This window comes from Crocodylus porosus, unplaced genomic scaffold, assembly GCF_001723895.1.
Source record: "Crocodylus porosus isolate Cpor-Errol unplaced genomic scaffold, CroPor_comp1, whole genome shotgun sequence".
NCBI classification, from domain to species: Eukaryota; Metazoa; Chordata; order Crocodylia; family Crocodylidae; genus Crocodylus; species Crocodylus porosus.
Genome location: NW_017728920.1, coordinates 14,363,138 through 14,383,967, shown reverse-complemented (window position 1 = coordinate 14,383,967; position 20,830 = coordinate 14,363,138). Strand labels below are relative to the sequence as shown.

At 40.8% G+C, this 20,830-nt stretch overlaps 1 protein-coding gene across 2 annotated transcripts in view; it reads left to right on the top strand.

The window, feature by feature from the left end:
* PRKG1 (protein kinase, cGMP-dependent, type I) overlaps nt 1–20,830 on the top strand; it is a 1,071,278-nt gene that overhangs the window by 683,776 nt on the left and 366,672 nt on the right. For both annotated transcript variants that reach the window (XM_019538593.1, XM_019538592.1), the window contains exon 4: nt 8,560–8,665. In XM_019538593.1, the coding sequence (XP_019394138.1) occupies nt 8,560–8,665 (106 nt within the window). The remainder of the gene's footprint in view (nt 1–8,559; nt 8,666–20,830) is intronic.

The following is a 20,830-nucleotide window of genomic DNA, read 5'->3' as shown; positions in this document are numbered from 1 at the left end:
AGCTCCCAGATGCAGCGCCACAATTGCAGTCGGGGCTGAGAGATTACTCCCTGGCCCTGGGAGCTGCCTGCTGCTGGGGTAGGATCCAAGTGCAGAGCCCAGCCACAACAATGTCCCCCTGCCCAACAGCAGGCAGCTCCCAGCCATGGCTGTACACAGGGGGACATGGCCTACATGGGGTTGTGGGGGGGGGGGAATTGCTTGGGGTCATTGCTCCCTGCCCAAAGGACCTGCCTGCTGCTGGGGTGGGCTCCATGCACAGAGCCTGGCTGGGACAGTGTACCCCCATGTGGAGCTGAGGCTGATGGCTGCCTGCTGCTGGGGTAGGAGGACATTGTCTCTGCTGGGCTCCAGTTTTGGAGCCTGCCTCAGCAGCAGACAGCTCCCAAGGACAGGGATGGATGAGTAATTTCAAAGCTCCAGCCTGGCCATTTTCACCACTTTTGGTAAAACACAGGCAATTAAAAAAACAAAAATGAAAACACCACAACAGAGGCTTACCACATTCCATTTACAGAAGGATTTAAGTAGCAAAACATGTAATAATCATGCACTAAATTTTATTTCACTGGGTTCAGCTTATAGCCTTTCTTGTTTTTTCCAGTTGTAATGGTGCCTTTGCTTTTCTTTTAGTTAGGAAGAAGTAAGTCCATATGTTCCTTTTTGAAAAAGCCTGATAATTCTGTCCCATGACTAAAGCTAAAATGTCACTATAAATCCTACTGTTATAATGTTTTCAACATCTTTCTCCAAAGGCTTTAAATCCTACCTCCAAATACTTAAACCTCCATCCTTTTTCTTGTCAAGGGTCCTAATCTATCAGGGATGGTTATGGCGACTTGATTGTTCATTATTGTATCCTTTTTTTCTCCCATCCAATTGAATAAAAATTGGTGCTAAGCAAGCTACCCAGACTGCCTATCTTCCACCAGTGGAGTCAATCTACGTCTTCTTGAAGTTGCATGCCTACAAGAAATGTTGGGGAAGCAAGTGGCTTGAGGGTAGAGGATTGACAGGTAGACTTTGTATTGTCAGTCACTTGGCTAGCCCACAAACATTACATTAAAAAGTAGGAGTGACAGGAGGAAGTCCATAAGCAGCTTACCTGTTTCAAATATGGCAGAATGTGAAGCATTTTCAAATAAGCTATAGAAAGATATTTTCTTAGATTATTTTTAGTAGGGCATGAGCTTCTTCAAAGCTAGAGTTGTGTCATCTCCCCCGCTAAAGGAAATCTCTGTTGATGAGCATAAATATTATTTTAGAATAATGCAAAATAAAAATTCACAGATTATTAGGCCGGTACAAAGCAGCAAGTATTTGCTTTGGATTCAGGTGATTCAGAGGGACAGTGATTCAATTTGGTGAATCAAATCACTGTCCTGATTCATTTTGGCTGATTTGGATTCAGAGATTTGGCACTGATTTGGAGATTCAGCCATAGACTATAATGGGGAATCACTAAAATATCTATAGCTTTGTCATTTTTTTGCAAATTCAGATGAATGCAGCATGAATGGTAGTCCCTTCTGAGGTCATGAAGCCTGCCAGGTTTCAAGGAGATAGGTGCAGGGTTTCTGTGAAAGTGCACCTCAAACTGTTGAAAGCAAAACTCATATCATTTGTGTGTACTAAGGCAGAGTGGGATGAATGCAGCAGGGCTGGTAGCTCACAGTCACTGGTCAGCTACATATACAGATGTCAGTATCAGAGAAGTCTTTCCCCCCCACAACCTTTTCCATATATGGCAGATCAGTGCATCTCCCTTCCTCTTCTCAGTTGCTGTTTGCTACAAGCCTTCCAAACCTCTCTGAATCAATTTAGAGGCTTCCTATTCAATCTGGTCCTTTTAATGGGTCTCCAACTTCAGTTTGGATTCAGAGATTTGGCCACCGAATCAGGCCAAATCTCTGAATCAAATCAGCCACCAGAGCTTTGCACAACCCTGCAGATTATCATCTTTCTTTTTTGTTACCAGTCCAAAAAGGTGCTAAGGTTGTAGCTAAAGTTGATCAATGATTAACCTTTCTGCATATTACATATAAAGGAGATTACACATTTAAAATGTTAAGCATTGAAAAGTATAAATGCACATTATATATAATATCTATAAGTACATAAGATGCATAAAGAATATATAAGTTAGATGCATAAGTGTCATTGCTTTATCTTTAACAGAATATTTTCTGTTATTAAATATTAATATAATCTCACCTTACAATTATGTATGTGTGGCTGGGTGCATCTACACATAAATTAATGTGATGTGCTAAAGCCCAGCATCTGCACTTGCACCTGGAACTGTAGCACATTTAAGTGAGGCAGAGCAGTCCTAGAGTGGCATGGAGCATGTGGGGCACGGGGTTGGCCCTGGGCTCCAGGGGTTGGTGTTGGGTGGCAGAGTGGCTGACTGGGGCACAAGGGTGCTAAAGTTTGGGGCTAGGTGGCAGGCAGTCCCAGCACTTCAGCACCCTTTTGCCCCAGCCAGCCCCTGTCACTGGCCAGATGTGTATTTTGGTGGAATTAATTTCACGTGTTTACTATGACACTTTACTGCAGAGCTAATTAATCAACTCCACAGTAAAGCACATGCATAGATGAACCCTGTGTGTATTTATATATCTGTATATATGTGTTCATATGTATATATTAGTGTGTGCGTACACATCTATATGGTCTCCATTATACTCCTCCATTATACATCTTAGAGCTCACACATTCAAATAATGAAAATCTGTTAAAAAGTTACTTTATAGATATTTGACAAAAAATTTTAACTCTGATAGGTAACAAATACATACAGTTTTTTCAAAGTATGTATCACTGAATTATAGTTATCTACACGGCACATAAATGTATGTCATTCAGTATACAAAAGCACCTTTTGTATTAAGTGTATATTTGTAATTAGTTTATAAAGGGTATGTAACAGGGGGCCTTCCCAGGGCCAGTTCAATGTTGACCCGCCCACCTGTCTCTGGGCTAACCACCTGCCTCTCTCATCTGCCATGTCTTGATGATACACGATTATGATGTTAATCAGGCAAGAGGCTGCCCATTTTGAACACCAATATTAAGGGGATTATCCGCAGCTCCATTCCACACCTACACAGTGGTCCAAGCCTCACAGATAGCATCTCAGATAGCTAAACTTAGCTGTACCCTTCACCCATTATCTGTGGTCCCCTCCCTGGGACCTCCAGCTCCCCCTTAGGCCCTGGCCCCATCTCAGGTCAGTCAGGATCCTGAGCCTCTTTGCTCTGTGGGCATCCTGTACGGTGGGCTCCTGGCCCTTTTGACCCCTCTCTGGGTCCTGGCCCCCGTATGGACCAGTTGAGTACCTTGGGTCAGGTCTAAGCTGCTTGCCTGCTTTTACCCTCACAACTCTGCTGTAAACTTAGCTGCAGACCTTTCTAAGCTCTCACAGGCCTGGGCATTACCCAGCTAGGACTGTGTGGGGGATGGAGGGTATTAGGCACCCCCAACTTGCCTTTTGCCATTGAGATAACTGGCCTGGCATTTTATGGGGCTGCTGCAGCACCAGCAGTCCCACTGGGTATCCTTTCCCTGGCAGGGTGCAGTTTTACGTCATGCCCAGGATCGGGAGCCTCCTCCATCCCCATAGCCCCAGCCCATGGATCTCCAAGCTATTCCTGAGCCTCAGCTCCACCAGCTGATGTCTCTCTTATGGCTGCTAGCAGCAAACTGTTGCTTCCGTATTTATAGCCTGCTCTGTAAAATGGCCACTGAAACCAAGCACCTGGATGCTATCAGTTACAACCCTTAAAGTGGCAGGCATGGACAATACCCTGCCACAGGGCATTAGACATTGTATGTTTTACTAGTGATTTTAAACACATCAGTTAAGGCGTGATGAATTAGTCATTTGAAGGCATTTTTTTGTCCTACATAAACTATTTAGGAATGTATAATTAGTGATACAGTAGTAAATTTAAAGGGTTATTTTCATTTAATTTATGTATATAAATAAAACGGTGTGGATGGAAATTTCCAGGGTTTGGAGGACACTGACAACTGACTCCCATTGAAGACATTATGTTTGTAAGGAATTTAGAATGCTTAGCATCTCCCATTAAGTGTTCAGTACCTTAAAATATGAGACTCTTCATTTGTAATTGAACAGATATGCTTGTGACTCAATGGAGAATTCCTTGAGTACCTCCCACAAATTTTGATTAAATAAATTGGCATGATTAAGATTTTTTTCTACTTCAGATGCACTAGATTACTTTTAGGGAGAATTCTTTATGTTTTCAGGACAAAAGGAAGAAACGTGGCTGTGTTAGGTTCTATATAGCAATGACATACCACTCAAATATATTTTGAAGTAAAATAGGATATAATATTTCAGTAGGCTTCTATGGATCAAGGAAGAATGAATGACTGCTTACAGCTTATGCATTTTTTTTGTACTGGAGTGTACTTAAGAGATACTTGGTATCTTTATAGGCTCACATAAATCTATTGTAGCAAGCAAAGTATTCTCTAAATCTAGGTATTTTCTACAAACACATATAAACTATCAATGGCATTTAAATCTGTAATTGCTGTCAGTTACAGATTTAAGTCATAATAGTGACTTAAATACCATAAGCACCTATGGCCCAATGATTTTTTGACAAGAAGGTATGCCCTGTGTCAAGATGCAACACGGAATATTTTTTTCTTGGCAAACATTCGTAGGGTTATTCATGTGCACTATTATGACTTATACTCTGATATGTAATAGCAAGTATCTGGCATTCAGATGTGCAGCTGAATCCATTTGCTATTACCTGCCATGGTCTGGTCATGGTCACTGAACATTAACACACTCTAAATGCCTATTAACCGTGAATGAATCCATTAAGTCAGATATATTTGAATACAGACTTTTTGTCTGAAGTGGGGAGATGGTACAGTTTTTATCAAGTGTTCTTTTGACTATGTTTGTAGCAAAGAACATTTGTTCCTACTCTCTGCTTAGATTGTCTACTGGAAGAGTAACAAGGTTGTACTAGTGTCTGAACTCCTAATAAGGGAATCAGAATGAAGTATAGAAAACTGTAAGAAAAGGAGGGTGGGATATCTTTCAGAATATTGAGCTCTGCCATCCTGACATAAATCTCAATTCTATCTGAATCTGGGAAATGTTAGGGTTATTTTCTTCAGTTATACTATTTGATGGACACACATCTCCTTCACACCTCAATAGTAAGACCATGGAGGAAGAGGACTTTTTATAATCAAAATCCTTAATATTCTATTTGTCAAAAAGAGTACATTCTTGTCAATAGGTACCGATATCCAAGAAATCAAATGGTCAATACAGTTCTAATTTGAGAAGTAGGAAACAAGTTAATGGTTGACTAGATTTGAATTCATAATGTTTATTAAAATACTGTTTCTTGTAACCTAACATTGAACAGATGGATTTAAAAGAGTCATTTTACTTAAATATTTTCATTGCTGTCTTCAAAGCATTCTCAACTTGATCTTCAATTTAGCAATTACGCCAATCTGAAAATAATGTTTTCAAACAAAAGCTTTATAAAAGACTGAAGCAATCAGGACTCATAGTAGAGATAATATCTTTTATTAGACCAACAAGATTTTTGCAAAAATAATTCTTTAATTGCAAGCTTTCAGGCAGAAACACCCTTCATGAGGCATTGGATAAAAGCTTGTAAAAGTTCTCCTGGGCAGAAATGAAAGTTCATATTTCACAGGATTTCACAGATGAAAAAATCCTCAGGGCAGGCAGGTACCAGCTATGAACTGACTGCCCAAAAGTTTTCCATCTATTGACTCCTCTGTGAAATCCTATGAAATATGAACTTTCATTTCTACCCAGGAGAACTTTTACAATCTTTTATCCAATACCTCATGAAGGGTGTTTGTGCCTGAAAGCTTGCAATCAAAGAATTTTTTTGCAAAAATCTTGTTGGTCTAATAAAAGGTATCATCTGTACTACAAGTCCTGATTTCTTTTTCCTCTAGGTCAATATGGCTACAACTCGGTTACCTTGTAAAAGAATGTTCATTTTATGACCTGTTACTGAAACCAAAAAATGATTATTGAAGAATACTACTTCATAGTATCAGAACATTTTTTCCTTTAACATGTATTAGAACTGTACTTAAAATAGCTTTATTTATTTCAAAAAATCTTAGTTTGATAAGAAGATAGATATATTATGATAGAACATATGGAAAATTAAATGCAAGACTCAAAGCACTTTTTAGTCCAACCTTAAAATGCATGAAATCACACTCCATCCATTAATTTCATACTTACTCCATCACTTTCCAAGTTATTATTGTTTTACTATTCATCACCAGACCAGTAGCTATATATACATTCAAGGCACTGCAAATCTCAGCATGAAGGATAAATGACAATCATGCAATATGTGGAATACAAATAATTTTAAAATTGCCAAACTAGCTGACATCATTTAATTTTTTGAGAGGACTAGAATTCAGAGAGAGTATCATATATTTATTTCTGCTCATGCTAGCTTGCCAGGATTTCACTGACTGTAGAAATTGAAAAAAAACCCAAAACCCTAAAATCATCAACAATAAATAGAAGAACGAAGAGGCCCTGTCTAAGATTTTTCCTGATGATCTGCTAAACAACACTCATCTCCTTCTTTAAAATATGAATAACTTCCATCAAAAAGCAGCAAATTGATTTGGAAAAACAGGACACCCAGACAGCGGATGTCCAATTCACATAAAGTGCATCCTTTTATTGAGCCTTATAAATCAGAAGCATCTTATCATAAAACACTAGGTCATTGATTCAGATTCCTTGAACTAAAAAAGATAAATATTAAAATAACCCCTTCAATGTTTGTCTTACTTTCTATACCAGGGCAGGCAAAGTCTGGCCTGCGGGCCAGATTGGGCTAAGAGTAGGCACCATTTCCCATGTGGCTGGGGGCAATTTCCATGGGGACCCCAGCAGCAGCCACATTGTGATCGCACGGGGCCAGGGTTTCCATGGAGACTGGCCCCAGCAGTGCTGGCAGGGAGCACAGCAGGGCACGGAGCTGCTCTGGGGCCAGGCTGGGATCTTTCAATGGTGATAGTGTGGTCCAGAGTCAGGGCAGAGCCGTGATCTGCAGCCTGCATGCTCTGAGCACAGCCATGCAGGCAGCAGATCACGGCTCTGCCTCAGCTCCTTGCAGCAGTGACAGCACGGTCTGGAGCTGGGACAAAGCCACAATGAAAAATTTCTTATATCCAGTTATCTGAACAGCTGGTTGCAGTGATATTTTTTGTTCTAACGAACATTTTCTGAGGTTAGAGTTCATTTCTCAAAAATAATTGTTGAAAAAGAATATTTTACATTAAACTTTTTTTACAGCAGAGATTTTTTTTCAGACTTTAGTTTTAATAGAGGAATTGTCTCATGGCTAGTCATTTTCTGTTTGCAGCTGTCTGGATCTTCTCCTGTGAGAGAGGTTTATGGCTGCAGGAAATAGCTATGGCAATAAAACTGTTTCCCTACCTAGATAAATGTTTAAATCAAATTTTCAGCAACTGGCAGCTGAAAATAAGGAGGAAAATTAGTGGCATGAAAACATTCAGCTGTGGCCCACCTTTCTGGGCTGGGAATCTGTGTTGGTGGTTTGTTTTTGTAAAACATAATTTTAACATAGAGTAAAAACAAAAAACGTACAAACAATTCTAGTTAAAGAAGCGTTTGCCTCCAAAATGGGCACAATGCTGTAAAGGAACTAGTAGTATTGGGTTCCTAAAATTACTTAAGACCAGGGGGATTTTTTCTATTTAACAGGAGTGGGATCAAGCTCTGATGAACTTTTCTGCCATAAATCAAGGATACTCCTCAAAAATGTCTCCAAAAAGGTCATGTACAGACATTACACTTTTACCAGTGTAAGTGATTGGAAATCAATCTATACCTGTAACCTGTAACAGAACATAAGTTCAGCACACATAGACTGGTTTAAAAATAGTGGAACACAGTCTTAAGATTTCCACCAAAGAGCCAATGTGTATTTTGTTTGCTACCTGTCTTAACTATGCTGCTTACAGAAAACCCTGTAACTTGGATCAATTCTACCTCAGGCATATTGAATGTCTGTGCCAAAGTTATGCAGCAGCATCAAATGTGCATATTAAAAGGCTTTTTGCAGGTAACTATTAATAAAGACGCTTCTTTCTTTTCTTTTCTCCATACTATAATAATTTTCAGTTGGCATTTACTGACTTTCTGATGACACAATTTTTACCCAGGCATTACCCCTACCTTGCCTCTTATCCTCCCTCTCCCCCCACATCCCCACATATATGGACATAAAAACTATGATAAGATTTTGGGGTAAAATTTGATTTATATTTTGTATCCTAATGGTGCATAGTCAGTCCGTTGTCCAGTATATTAGTTTTATGCTAATATTTTCAAGTGTGTAAAAAGCTAGTCATTTTCATGCACTCTCACAAACAATTAATTTTCTCTGCACTTCACAAACGTTTCTTCAAATCTGAAATTTGCTAATTAAATTTTTCCCTTGTGTTTTTTTCCAGCTCTCGTAAATGTGAAACTTTGGGCTATCGATCGGCAATGTTTTCAAACAATTATGATGAGGACAGGCCTCATCAAGCATACTGAGTATATGGAATTTTTAAAAAGGTATGATACTTGTTTACTTATTGAAGACTACATTAAAACTGTTGCCCTTGCTTCTGGCTTTTTGTGAGTGCAGCATATTGATTGCCTCTTCTTCTCATCTCTTTTAATTTGCTGTTTAACTATCTCTAGGCCATATCAACCACCAGAAAGGAGGATAACTGCAGATAGTAGTCTCAGTACTGTTTATTTTTGTTCTTATTGTGAATGGTTAATTTGCATGGGGACACATCTTAAGTGCATCAAAACATAGTCTGCATAAAAAAGAAGGCTATATGAGTCATTCAAAGCTATCCCATTAAAGAAAATAGATATAAAATAAATGAACGATAACTTCTGAAGAAAAAAGCTGCTTTATAAACTGTTTTAGAAATCATTCCATTTGAAATGCATTTCTATACCTTTTTCAAAAAGAGGCAAAATGCAAGTTGCAAGTGAAACAAATGTTTTTAGCTGTAAGCTTCTACAGTTTATGGGTCAGATGACTAACAAGATGAAGTCTTTTATCCTTTATATCTGAATTTAATATCTCAAGTTTGATTCAGTTCCTGCTGCCATTTCAAAACATCATAAATCATCCTTACTGAAGTAATGCATAATGCCGAAATAACTATTTCCTAGAAGTAAAGAATAAAGTTAGCTTTATGTTAGTAAATAACGTAAGCAAAATAAAAGTGTTAAAGTCCTTATTTAGAAAAAAATCACCACTAAAATCAGTGTAGAGTTACAGGTAACAACATCACTGCTGACTGCTTTTTTGTATGTGATTCTTGGACAACAACGTTCTCTCTTAATCTTCTGTCCTACTGAACCATTTACATTCCAGTCCTGGGCCTCCTCGCTGCCTGTCGTGTAGTCTGAGCTGGTGAAAGAGTGGTAAGAAAGCCAATGAGTGTGACTGAACTACGGAATACAGGCTTTAGAATCACAAGTTTTCTCTTTTACGTAACGTTTTGGCTGAACAGAGATTGTAAGATTTGGCCTTTACAAAAGATAAATATATGAGATACCATAGTTTTCATATGCAATCTATGAGATCATGTATTTCTTTGTTATTCCTTTTACATTTTACATCACTCTTAGTAGGAAAAAAACCCCTATTTTAGAAGTTGTATAATAAGTAAAATTATTTGCAAACTATTTTCCAAAACCATACTTATATGTCTGTTCTAATAGTCCCTTTAATAAAATGCACTATACTGATATACAGAAGTGTTGCATATTACATGGACAAACAAATGCACAAACAAACGTATTTCCTATGAATAATGAGTTTATTATTTTAATAATATATTATTTTCAGCCACATTATTTGAAGCCCGTGAGATTTAGTTCTTATCGTAAGATGAGTTACAAAATGACAGATACAATATCTGTGAAGAAGTGCACCTCCTGATACTATAAAATAGCAGGGCATTTTCCCATACATAATTTCATAAGGTTAATTTATACAGTGCCAGATATTTTTTTAATGTATTTAAAAGAACCCAACAGATTATAAAGATAGGTACAATTGTACAATACTTTAACATGTTTTCCTCCCCTAGTAACATCCTACCTAGGGGTGAGCTTAATTGATTCTGGAAAATTCAAATGAAAACTGGAAGAAAAAGGTATCTTGCAGGGAAATAAAATACCATGTGATCATGTGGTAAGAGACCATATCATAATGCATAAAAACATAGAGGTTCGTTTAAGGCAATTCTAATATTCTAGCATTTCCATCTTAATGCTGGCGTTTCTGATGTTATTCTTAATATTATAAAGTACTAGTGAATTGCCCGTCAAGAATGATGGATGAACGGCGACTTTCTTAATCGTGTTGTGTATCTAATTGTCTTCTCACAAAAGCATTTTCTTGGGACTCATTTGCATAACTTTCTTGATTATGTCATATATTTAATTGTCTTCTCACAGCAGCCTCCTCTTGTGATTCGTTTGCATAGCATTCTTGATGGCATTGTGCATCTAATTGTCTTCTCACAGTAACATCCTCTTGGGACTCATTTGCATGATGTCACCTCAAGTCCAGTTGCCTCCTTAATGTAGCTTGGTCCTCAGGGCTTAGTCTGTCTGTGTGTCTGTCTGTCCGTAACGCTCTTTAAGGGCACCAGGAGCCTGGCATGGCAGGGAGGATAGAAGGAGAGGCCAGCTGAGGAAAAGCAGGAGCTGGGCTCCTGGCTACTGCGAGACTACTTTCTTGATGGTGTTGTGCATCTAATTGTCTTCTCACAGTAGCTGGGAGCCCAGCTCCTGCTTTTCCACAGCTGGCATTTCCCTCTGCCTTCCCCACCATGCCAGGCTCCTGGCACCCTTAAAGAGCATTACAGACAGATAGACAGATGGACTAAGCCACATATATATGACAGAGACCTGTAACTCAAGTGAGAATACTTAATATGACTTAAGAAAAACAGAAAGTCTTGTTATTGGTGTGCACATTTTGACTTGGTTTGTTCTGTTTCTTTTACATATCACTTTACTCCTTTGGGCATGCCATATTGGTTTTGAAAAGTTATTCAGTTTATCGGAAGTGAGTTTTCATGAAAAAGTGAAGATGTATCTCCAAAGTGTGGAGATATCATAATATCATAGAGAATTAGTGTTGGCAGGGACTTCAGGAGATCATCTAGGCCAACCACTTGCTCAAAGCAGGACTAACCCCAGCTAGATCATTCCAGCAAGTGCTTTGTCAAGCTGGGCCTTAAAAACCTCCAAGGATGGAGAATCCACAGCCTCTTTAGGTAACCCATTCCAGTGCTTTACCACCCTCTTAGTTTGTCCTAATATCCAACCTAAACTTCCCTTGTTGCAACTTGAAACCATTGCTCTTTTTTCTGTCATCTGCCACCAGTGAGAACAGTTTAGTTCCATCCTCTTTGGAACCACCCTTCAGGTAGTTAAAGGTTGCTGTAAAATCCCCCCTTAGTCTTCTCTTCTACAGACTAAATAAACCAAGTTCCCTCTCCTTAGAAGTCACGTGCCCCAGCCCCCTAACCAATTTTGTTGCCTTCTGTTGAACTCTCTCTAACTTGTCCACATCCTTTCCATAATAGAGGGGAAAGGGGGCAATCTGGACATCAGTACTCCAGATGTGGCCTCATCAGTTCAGAATAGTGGGAAATAATTACTTCCCTCTATCTGCTGACCACACTTCTAGTAATGTAGCCCAGTATGCTGTTAACCTTCTTGGCAACAAGAGCACACTGTTGACTCATATCCAGCTTATTGTCCACTGTTACCCCCTGGTCCTTTTCTGTAGTGGTGTTGCTTAGCCAGTTGGTCCCAAGCCTGTAGCAGTGCATGGGTTTGTTCAGGCCTATGTGCAGGACTTTGCACTTATTCTTGTTGAACCTTATCAGAGGATTACAGCAAAAGAAATCTCATTTGTCTAGGTCACTCTAGGCACATCTACATGTGTGGGTATGAACTATAATGTCACTGCTACTGCACAGTAGCAATGAGCTACTGCATTGTAGCTCACTGATACTGTGCAGTAAGGTCAGAAACAAACTGTGCAGCATTAGGACTGCATGGTACTGGCAGTTAGCAAGTACTAAATGACTGTGTGGTAACAACTGCACAGTCAGGCGTACATGTAAACATGTCACCTGAATCCTAGTCCTACCCTCCAGCATATCTACTACTCCCCCCAGCTTGGCGTCATCTGTGAACCTACTGAGGGTGCACTCTGTGCCAACTGCCAGATCGTTAATGAAGATACTGAACAAAACATGTCCCAGGACTGACCCCTATGGCACTCCACTTTATACCAGCTGCCAACTAGACATCAAGCCATCAATCACAACCCACAGAGCCCAGCAATCCAGCCAGCTTTCTATCCATCTTACAGTCGATCCAACCTATACTTTCGTAGCTTGCTTGTAAGAATGCTGTGGGAGACTGTATCCAAAGCCTTGCTACAGCAAAGCTTTCCCCATGTGCAAAGAGCCAGTCGTGTATGCATATGTGTATATGCACACACACATGCCCATGAACACATATGTAAGAGAGAAAGATCACGGGAATGAGCCATTACCACTGAAAAATATGTATGTTGTTTTGTTGTGTGTGTGTATATGTGTGTGTGTGTGTGTGTGTATACATATATGTGTGTGTGTATAAATATATACGTGTGTGTGTGTATATGTGTGTGTGTGTATGTATGTGTGTGTGTATATATATATATATATATATATATATATATATATATATGAATGAGAGCGAGAGTAGTTTGTGTGTGTAGCACATGAGCTAGCTAACAACTTGCCATGGCAAAATGGAAATCCATATGGGTTAATCATCCAGATATTTACCCTGTTTCTCCAGCAGGTTTTGTAGCCCATACTGATCTCCATGGCTAGACTCCTACTGATACCAAGCTAGCTAAGTTATTGGAGAAAGCTTTTAGAAGTTCTGAAAATCAGTGAGAACTAATGAGGTGAATCAGTTGGGATTCAAAACCAATGCACTGAGATGAACATCCTCAGAACAGTACAGAAATACTTACAATAGAGAACTGAGAATGCATGAAAAGTTGACTGTTCCTAAGAACTCTGTATTAACCAATAGCTGTTTCATTCTCAGTTCATTTCTTATTTACTGTGTGGGTCACCCTATCTACTAAACATCTAACATCATCTAAGATTGATTCATTTATTTCAAGATTTTTCTCTGTTCTTTAATTTTTGTACTGCATAAGTATTTCCTGTATGTTTCAATCTTTCTACTTAGCATACTACTTGTTCTTCCTTCTACAAATGTTGCATCACTCCTCTTCTTCGTTCACTATGCTGCATGCTTCTTTACTGCCTTCATGCAATTTTCTAGGTTTGGAATGTTATCATTTTTGGGAAAGTTTACTAGAAATAGACATTAAAATATCTTCCTGATCACCATATTGATGACCATGATTTAACAAAGCATGAATTCAACTGTTAAAAAACTCCTATGTACTTCAGTGAATTACAAAAGAAGTTGAAGAGTAGGGCTTTTGGTTCTTTTTGAAGCAGAAGCTATACACATATTAAGCTCTTAAGCTTTGAGCTTTAATAGAGCTTTTCTAGAAAATTGTCAAGATTAATTTGGATGCAGGTTTCTCAGAGCTTTTCCAGCTTTAGTTTGAAGGCAAACAGTATGAGACAGAAATTGAGAAGAACTCTCTCACACTATTTCTGAGCTTCTTGCTCACAGCCCATTACAGTATGGTAAAATTTGCATTCATTCTTGTTAGAGATGATGCTAAAAAAGCAAATATTTATTCTTTAAAAAATACTGTTTAAGGTTTTTTTTTAAACAACTTTCTTGCTTGTACATTACATATAGCATGAGCCAAAATATATGCAGTTTTTCGTGTACATATTAATTGCTATCTCAGGCTTGACACAAGTAAAATTATTTATTTTATTTCTTTAATATTAATGAACACCCAGAACATTGTTTCTAATGCTGTTATAGCTCAGTGTTTTTAGTGAAGTAAGTTTTACATTTAATCTCCATGATGAAGATATATTTCAGTTGTTAGGCATCCTCCTTGGGTTTCTTTTCGACAGCTTTTCTTGCTAAATGAACAGAAAAAATATTGTTAAGCATAAAGGGAAAGTCTCTAATAAAAAAAGAAAAAAAATCAAGTATAACCTGTTCACATGAATCCAATGTTAATAATAATGTATTATTTCCTGGCTGCAGCGTTATCAAAATTTGCAGTTCATTGCTTTGACATTACAGTCATGAAATACATCTATCTTCATCTTAAAAAGCATCGCTCCAGCTTAACAGAAAAAAGACATTTAGCTTTCTCTGATGAAGTGAAAGTATTTTATATCTACAATTTGTCCTACCTGAAAATTATTGCAATGTGAATCCAAGAGTTCCCATGTTCCATACCTTGTTTCTCTGGCCCAGTTTGCCAATCAATATTCAGATGGTTTCCTTTAGGAGGAGATATAGATGCTGTGTACGGTATTATGTACCTAGTGCATTGTTTTCTTTAATACAGCAGAAGAAACTAAAGGAGGCAGTGTCCTAGTTCAGAAATCCAAATCTGCTCTTCCAGTGAGTGATTTGCCAAAAGAATCTGTCTCTTGGCTTCCTCCCAGGACTACCCAAGGGTTTTTTTTTCCATTTTCTTTTGTCTTCATTACATGTTATGTCTTTCAGTAGAGATGCACAAAACTGCAACTCAATCAGTCCCCCAGTCTCCAGGGAAATCCACTTGGCCCACATGGTTTAGCACAGGCCCTGCCATACTGTCTAGGCTTTCATGGTGTCTTCTATCGTTTTAGCTACACAAAAGGGAATTTAATTACTGCTTCCATACCACCTGCATGAAGCGTGTTTAGCATCCACAGCTTTAACCACATCTGTGATTGATAACAGCTATTACTGTCCAGTATAACAATATGCTTCTTAAATTATGGGTTTTTTTTTAAAAAAAGCAACGTATTTTAAAGACTCCATTGAAAGGCTTTCTATCCGTGCAGGGCTGTCCAGAGCAGGTACAGGCAGGCCCACGTGGGCTGCACATGGCTGCAGTGCGGGGCGCTGGCCACAGGGTGGGCGAGAGGCTGCTTCCCTCCCTGCGCTCAGCTTTTCCTTCCCCCATGCTCCTTTCCTGCCCGGGGTCCTCCCCTGCCCTTTTCCCCACCCATCTTACCTGAGGTTCCAGTGCAGGGCAGCCATGTACTCCCAGGCCAGAAGCCCTGGCTTCTGGGGGGGCAGGGCAAGGCAGGCCCTGCTGTTGTGGGAACCCACCAGGCTTCCCCTGGGTCCCACTGCCCTTGGTCCTGTAATTTTTTACAGGAACCAAGGGCAGATAAATATTAATTTTCTACATTTTTAGGGGTCCTGCGGGCCAGATAGAATGGCCTCGTGGGCTGGATTCAGCTAGTGCGCCGTATTTTGCCCACCTCTGAGTTATGTGTTGTCTTTCACATTCCAGTCTCTATTTTAATCTCATGTTGTACCATCTCCACATTCCTAAGACTTCACCTCATTCATAGCACACAAACTTACACAGACTCACTTGAAAATGGTTGACACAGTTAAGATGGTTACTTAGCATATGCATTCATAAGCAAAATATGCTTTATCCTATAACAATAGCTGGTAGTCTACATCCTGTGTCTTTTACATAATGAGCTATATATCTTACAACACTACTATATTGTTAAGAAAATGCTTGCTTAAGTGTCTTTCTTTGTTACTTTTCACATACCATTCTGTCTTGGGGTTAGCAGCTTTGCTAGGCCATAGGTCTCATAGTTTCATAGTCGGTAGGATCAGAAGGGACCTAAGCAGATCATCTAGTCTGACACCCTGCCATGGGCAGGAAAGGATGCTGGGGTCAAATGACCCCAGCTGGATGGCCGTCTAACCTCCTTTTGAAGACCCCCAGGGTACAGGCAAACACCACTTCCCTTGGAAGTTCGTTCCAGCTCCTAGCCACCCTGACAGTGAACTAGTGCCTCCTGATATCTAGCCTTAATCTGCTTTTAATTAACTTATGGCCACTGTTCCTTGTTGCCCCCAATAGTGCTCGGGGGGAAACAGGGACTCTTCCACTGCCTGCTGGCCCCCCTCAGCAAGTTTATAGGTGGCCATCAGATCCCCTTTCAGCCTTCTTTTGTGGAGGCTGAACAGGTTCAGGTCCTGTAGCCTCTCCTTGTAAGGCTACCCCCTAATCATGTGAGTGGCCCTCCTCCGGATGCTTTTGAAGATGTCCACATGCATCCTGAAGTGCAGCACCCAGAACTGAATGCAGTACTCCAACTGTGGCCTGACCAATGTTGCATAAAAGGGGAGGATCACCTCCTTGGACCTGCTCGTGATGCATCTATGGATGCATGACAAAATGAGGCTAGCCAACCTGACCGTGTCCTCACAGTGGCGGCCCATGTTCATCTTGGAAACAATAGTGATTCCAAGATCCTTCTCTCCCTCTGTGCTGATGAGAAGGGAGTTCCCCAGCCTGTAGGTATGCTTCTGGTTCTTCCTCCCCAGATGCAACACCTTGCACTTGTCCATATTGAAACCCATCCTATTCTCATCTGCCTACCTCTGTAACCTGTTGAGATCTAGTTGTAGCCTGTCCCTCTCTTCTAGCATGTTCACATATCCCCACATCTTAGTGTCATCTGCGAACTTGAACAAGGTGCTTTTCACCCCCTCATTCAAATTGCTGATGAAGATATTGAAAAGTGCAGGCCTGAGGACTGAGCCCTGGGAAACCCCACTGCCCACATCTCTCCAGGTCAAAAATGACCCATTCACCACTACTCTCTGGGTGTGGCCCTCCAGCCAATTTGCGACCCATCTGACTGTGTAGTTGTTGACATGACAGATGCCTAATTTTTTAATGAGGATGGGGTGAGAGACAGTGTTGAAGGCCTTCCTAAAGTCCAGGAAAACTATGTCCACCACGACACCTACATCCAAGGCTTTTGTGACTTGGTCATAGAAGGCCACCAGGTTGGTCTGACAGGACCTGCCTCTAATGAACCCATGTTGATTGCTGCTAAGCATAAACTCCCCTGCTGGCATCTCATAGATGTGCTCCTGGATAATTTTCTCAAAGAGCTTCCTCAGGACTGAGGTAAGACTAATGGGCCTATAGTTTCCTGGGTTCTGTTTCCTCCCTTTCTTGAAAATGGGGACCACATTGGCCCTTTTCCAGTCATCAGGCACCTCACCAAACCACCATGAGTGCTCGTAAAGCTGTGCCAGGGGTCCTGCAATGACCTTTGCCAATTCCCTAAGCACTCTGGGGTGGAGATCATCAGAACGTTCTGATTTGAACACATCTAGTCCCTCCAGAAATTCCTTGACTAGGTCCTCACTGACCCTGGGCCTGGCTATGCCTACCCTGGGTCTGTCCAGAATCCCAGTCGGGGGGATGTCCCTGTCCCTGCTCAGAAAAATGGAAGCAATGAATCTGTTAAAGAGATTAGCTTTGTCATCTGGTGCTACCACCAGATCACCAGGCGTGTCCTGCAGAGGCCCCACATTATTTGGTACCTTTTTACCCCCTATGTATTTAAAAAAGGACTTCTTGTCATCTTTGATCTGGGTCGCTAGTCCCAGTTCCATTTATGCCTTAGCCTTCCTAATAGCCCCCCTACAATCTCGAGCCAAGGAGGTATAGTCCTCCTTGGTGATGGCCCATCACTTCCATTGGGTGTATGCCTCCTTTTTGGCTTTGAGGTATTTGTGGGTGCTTTTGGTTGAGCCATGTGGGCTTTTGAGTACTCTTACCCCTTTGATTCATGTGGGGATTGTCATGCTTTGGGCTTGGAGGATTGTCTCCTTCAGGAACAACCACTCGTCTTGGACTCCCAACTCCCCTCCCCTCCGGGACCACAGTGCCTCCTCGACTAGTCTCCTTACCTCACTGAAATCTGCCCTCCTGAAGTCCAGGGCTTCTGCCTTGATCCAGGCCTTTGACACCATGTGCTGGATGGTAAATTCCACTAGGCAATGGTCACTATCACCCAGGTGGTCGAGCACCCGCAGTCCCCTCACCAAGTCGTTGCTTGTGGCCAGGACCAGGTCCAACAAGGCATTTCCCCTTGTGGGACTGTGCACCTTCTGGGTTAGGTGGAGGCCCTGTAACTTGGCTAGGAACCTACGTGAGCAGTCAGACCTGGCTGACTGCTCATCCCAGTAGATGTCCGGGTAATTTTGGTCACCCATGATGATCCCATCTCTTGACTTAACGGCCTTCATGAGCTGACTTGAGAATTCCTGGTCCAGCTCTTCTCCCTGGTTAGGTAGTCTGTAGTAGAACCCCACCATTAGGTCCCTTTCCCCCCGACCCAGAGCACCTCAATCTGCCCTACCTCAGACCCAGTGCTGTTTGCAGAGGATGTGTATTGCTTTTTGATGTAGAGCTCCACAGCCCCACATTTCCTCCCTGTTCTATCCCATCTATACAGCTGATAGCCCTTGATGTTTACCACGCAGTCATGCATTGAATCTCACCAGGTTTCAGTGAGTCCCACTATGTCTGGGTTTGTGTTAGCTAGCAGGAGGGCAAGTTCATCCTGCTTGTTCCCCATACTGTGAGCATTAGCACAGAGGCATTTAAGGCCTCCTGAGGGTGTCTGCACAACTCCCCCAATCCCTGGACTGTCCGGGCCCCTGTCTCTTACCTGGGTATTTCTTGTGCTCGTTGCCTGACTTGGCTGGGCTGTTTTTGTGGGTGTCTCTTTGATGTTCTGTGGCTCCTTTGGTCCTCTTCCTCCCCCTCCCACAACATGCCTAGTTTAAAGCCTGCTGGAGGAGATCAGCCAACCTGGAAGAGAACACGCACTTACCTTTGGGGGAGAGGTGAAGCCCATCCCACCCAAGCATGTCTTTTGTTGTGAAGTGAGGGTAATGGTCCAGAAAGCCAAAGCCCACCATGAGACACCATTTCCGAAACCGCAAGATGACGTCCCAGATGAAGGTCTCATGGTGTCTTCCATGCCCGCTCACTGGAAGGATCAATGAGAAGAGTCATAGCCTTTTATTCAGCTGCAAATTCAATGCTCCCCAAGATCCAAATACTGTCACTCTAGCAGTTTCTATTACCAGAAAGGGAAGGGCAAATAAATATTTGTCAAACAAAAAGGGCAAAGTCAGCATGGAAACAGATATTTTTTCTAATCTTCTTTTAAGTAATAAATAGTGGGAAAGTTGTTCCATTATTTGGGTGTAGTTTTGTTTTTCATGATAAGCTAAAAAATTCATGTATAATTAAAAAACATTAGTGGTCAATGTTTGTTTGAGTCACTGTAATGAGGTAAAGTAAAAAGGACTTGATATATCTTGCTTTTTAAAATAAATTTGGAATAGTTTCTTTGATTTTTCTATAAATCAAATATACAATACAGTTGGGCAAGGTTCAATAAATTTAATTTTTTTTCATAATTAATGGACATTAATGAAGAATTACACTGTGAATCTGTTTCTAGTCCATCTGAAGTTAAAGGATAATTGCAGTTAAATGAGGTGTGAGGAGGATGGGCTAATCCTGCATCATAGCCCTTTTAAGCCAGCCCAATATTTCGTGTATTTTCACATTTGAACATATGCAGCAGTAAATAGTACATCTCTGATTCATTTATAAACATAAGTTTCCAGCAGCTGCTCATAGTACATTTATAAAAATGTTCCTCAGGAATGCATTATGAAAACTAAAAGGCATGTTCACAGCTTGACTTCAATGGAGCTATAACAATGTATACCAGATGTCCGTTGGCCCTAATTCTGTAGCTTTGTATATGTGAAAGAGCTACTTTTCTTGAAATTCTTCTGCTAAAGACATTTAAAACAATTTATATGAGGTAATAAGTTTCCTATACGTAATATTTTAGTATATTTCTATAATTCCCTATTCCTAAAAGTGTTGATTCTCAAAAAGTCAAGTTTAACATTCAGGTTAAAAAATATATTAAATTTCTCTACTATCTCAACATTTACAAACAGTTTTGGGGTTTTTTCTGAAGCTTTAAAATATGGGAAGCTCCAGAGGCTGGCAGGGAACATGGGGCTAGGAAACAGCTGTCTCCTGGAGGGGACTGGGAGCTTGCTCTCTGTCCCTAGGAGTTGCCTGCCACCAGGGTGGGCTCTGGTGGTGGACCGCAGGCAGGGACAATGTTCCCCTGCCATGGCAGCAGGGAGCTCCCAGCCTAGGCTCCTCAGTCAGTGGCAGGGGCCTTAGAAAGAGCTGCAGGGGTGGGGGGTGACAGGTCCCACCTCCCTGCCTCAATCTACCAGTGGGGCAGCTAGAAGTGAGCCCCCAGCTGGGGTGCTTATTAACATGCTCCAGCCAGCCTCCATGTCTCATGTATCATCAGCCTCTCCACATTAGTTTTAAATTTCTCAAATTAGTGTTATGTGCTACAGCCTGGCAGTACACACATAAAACGCATTTAGGTCTTAAATTCCCACAAAACTGAAAATAAGTAGTTAATGTACCAATAAAATTCAGCTATGAAGCTGACAAATCTTCTGAGTCCCAGTTTTCAAAAGACTTCTGGGAACAGAAGTAGAAGTGATCTGAAGTAGATACAGCAAGGAGAATGGGGTTAATGGATTATGACAGAAGAAAGAGAATGAAAGCTTATAAGGAAGGAATATAAAGTTTAAGCAAATGGTGGGAGAAAGGGAAAAAGCTGTGCTATTCTA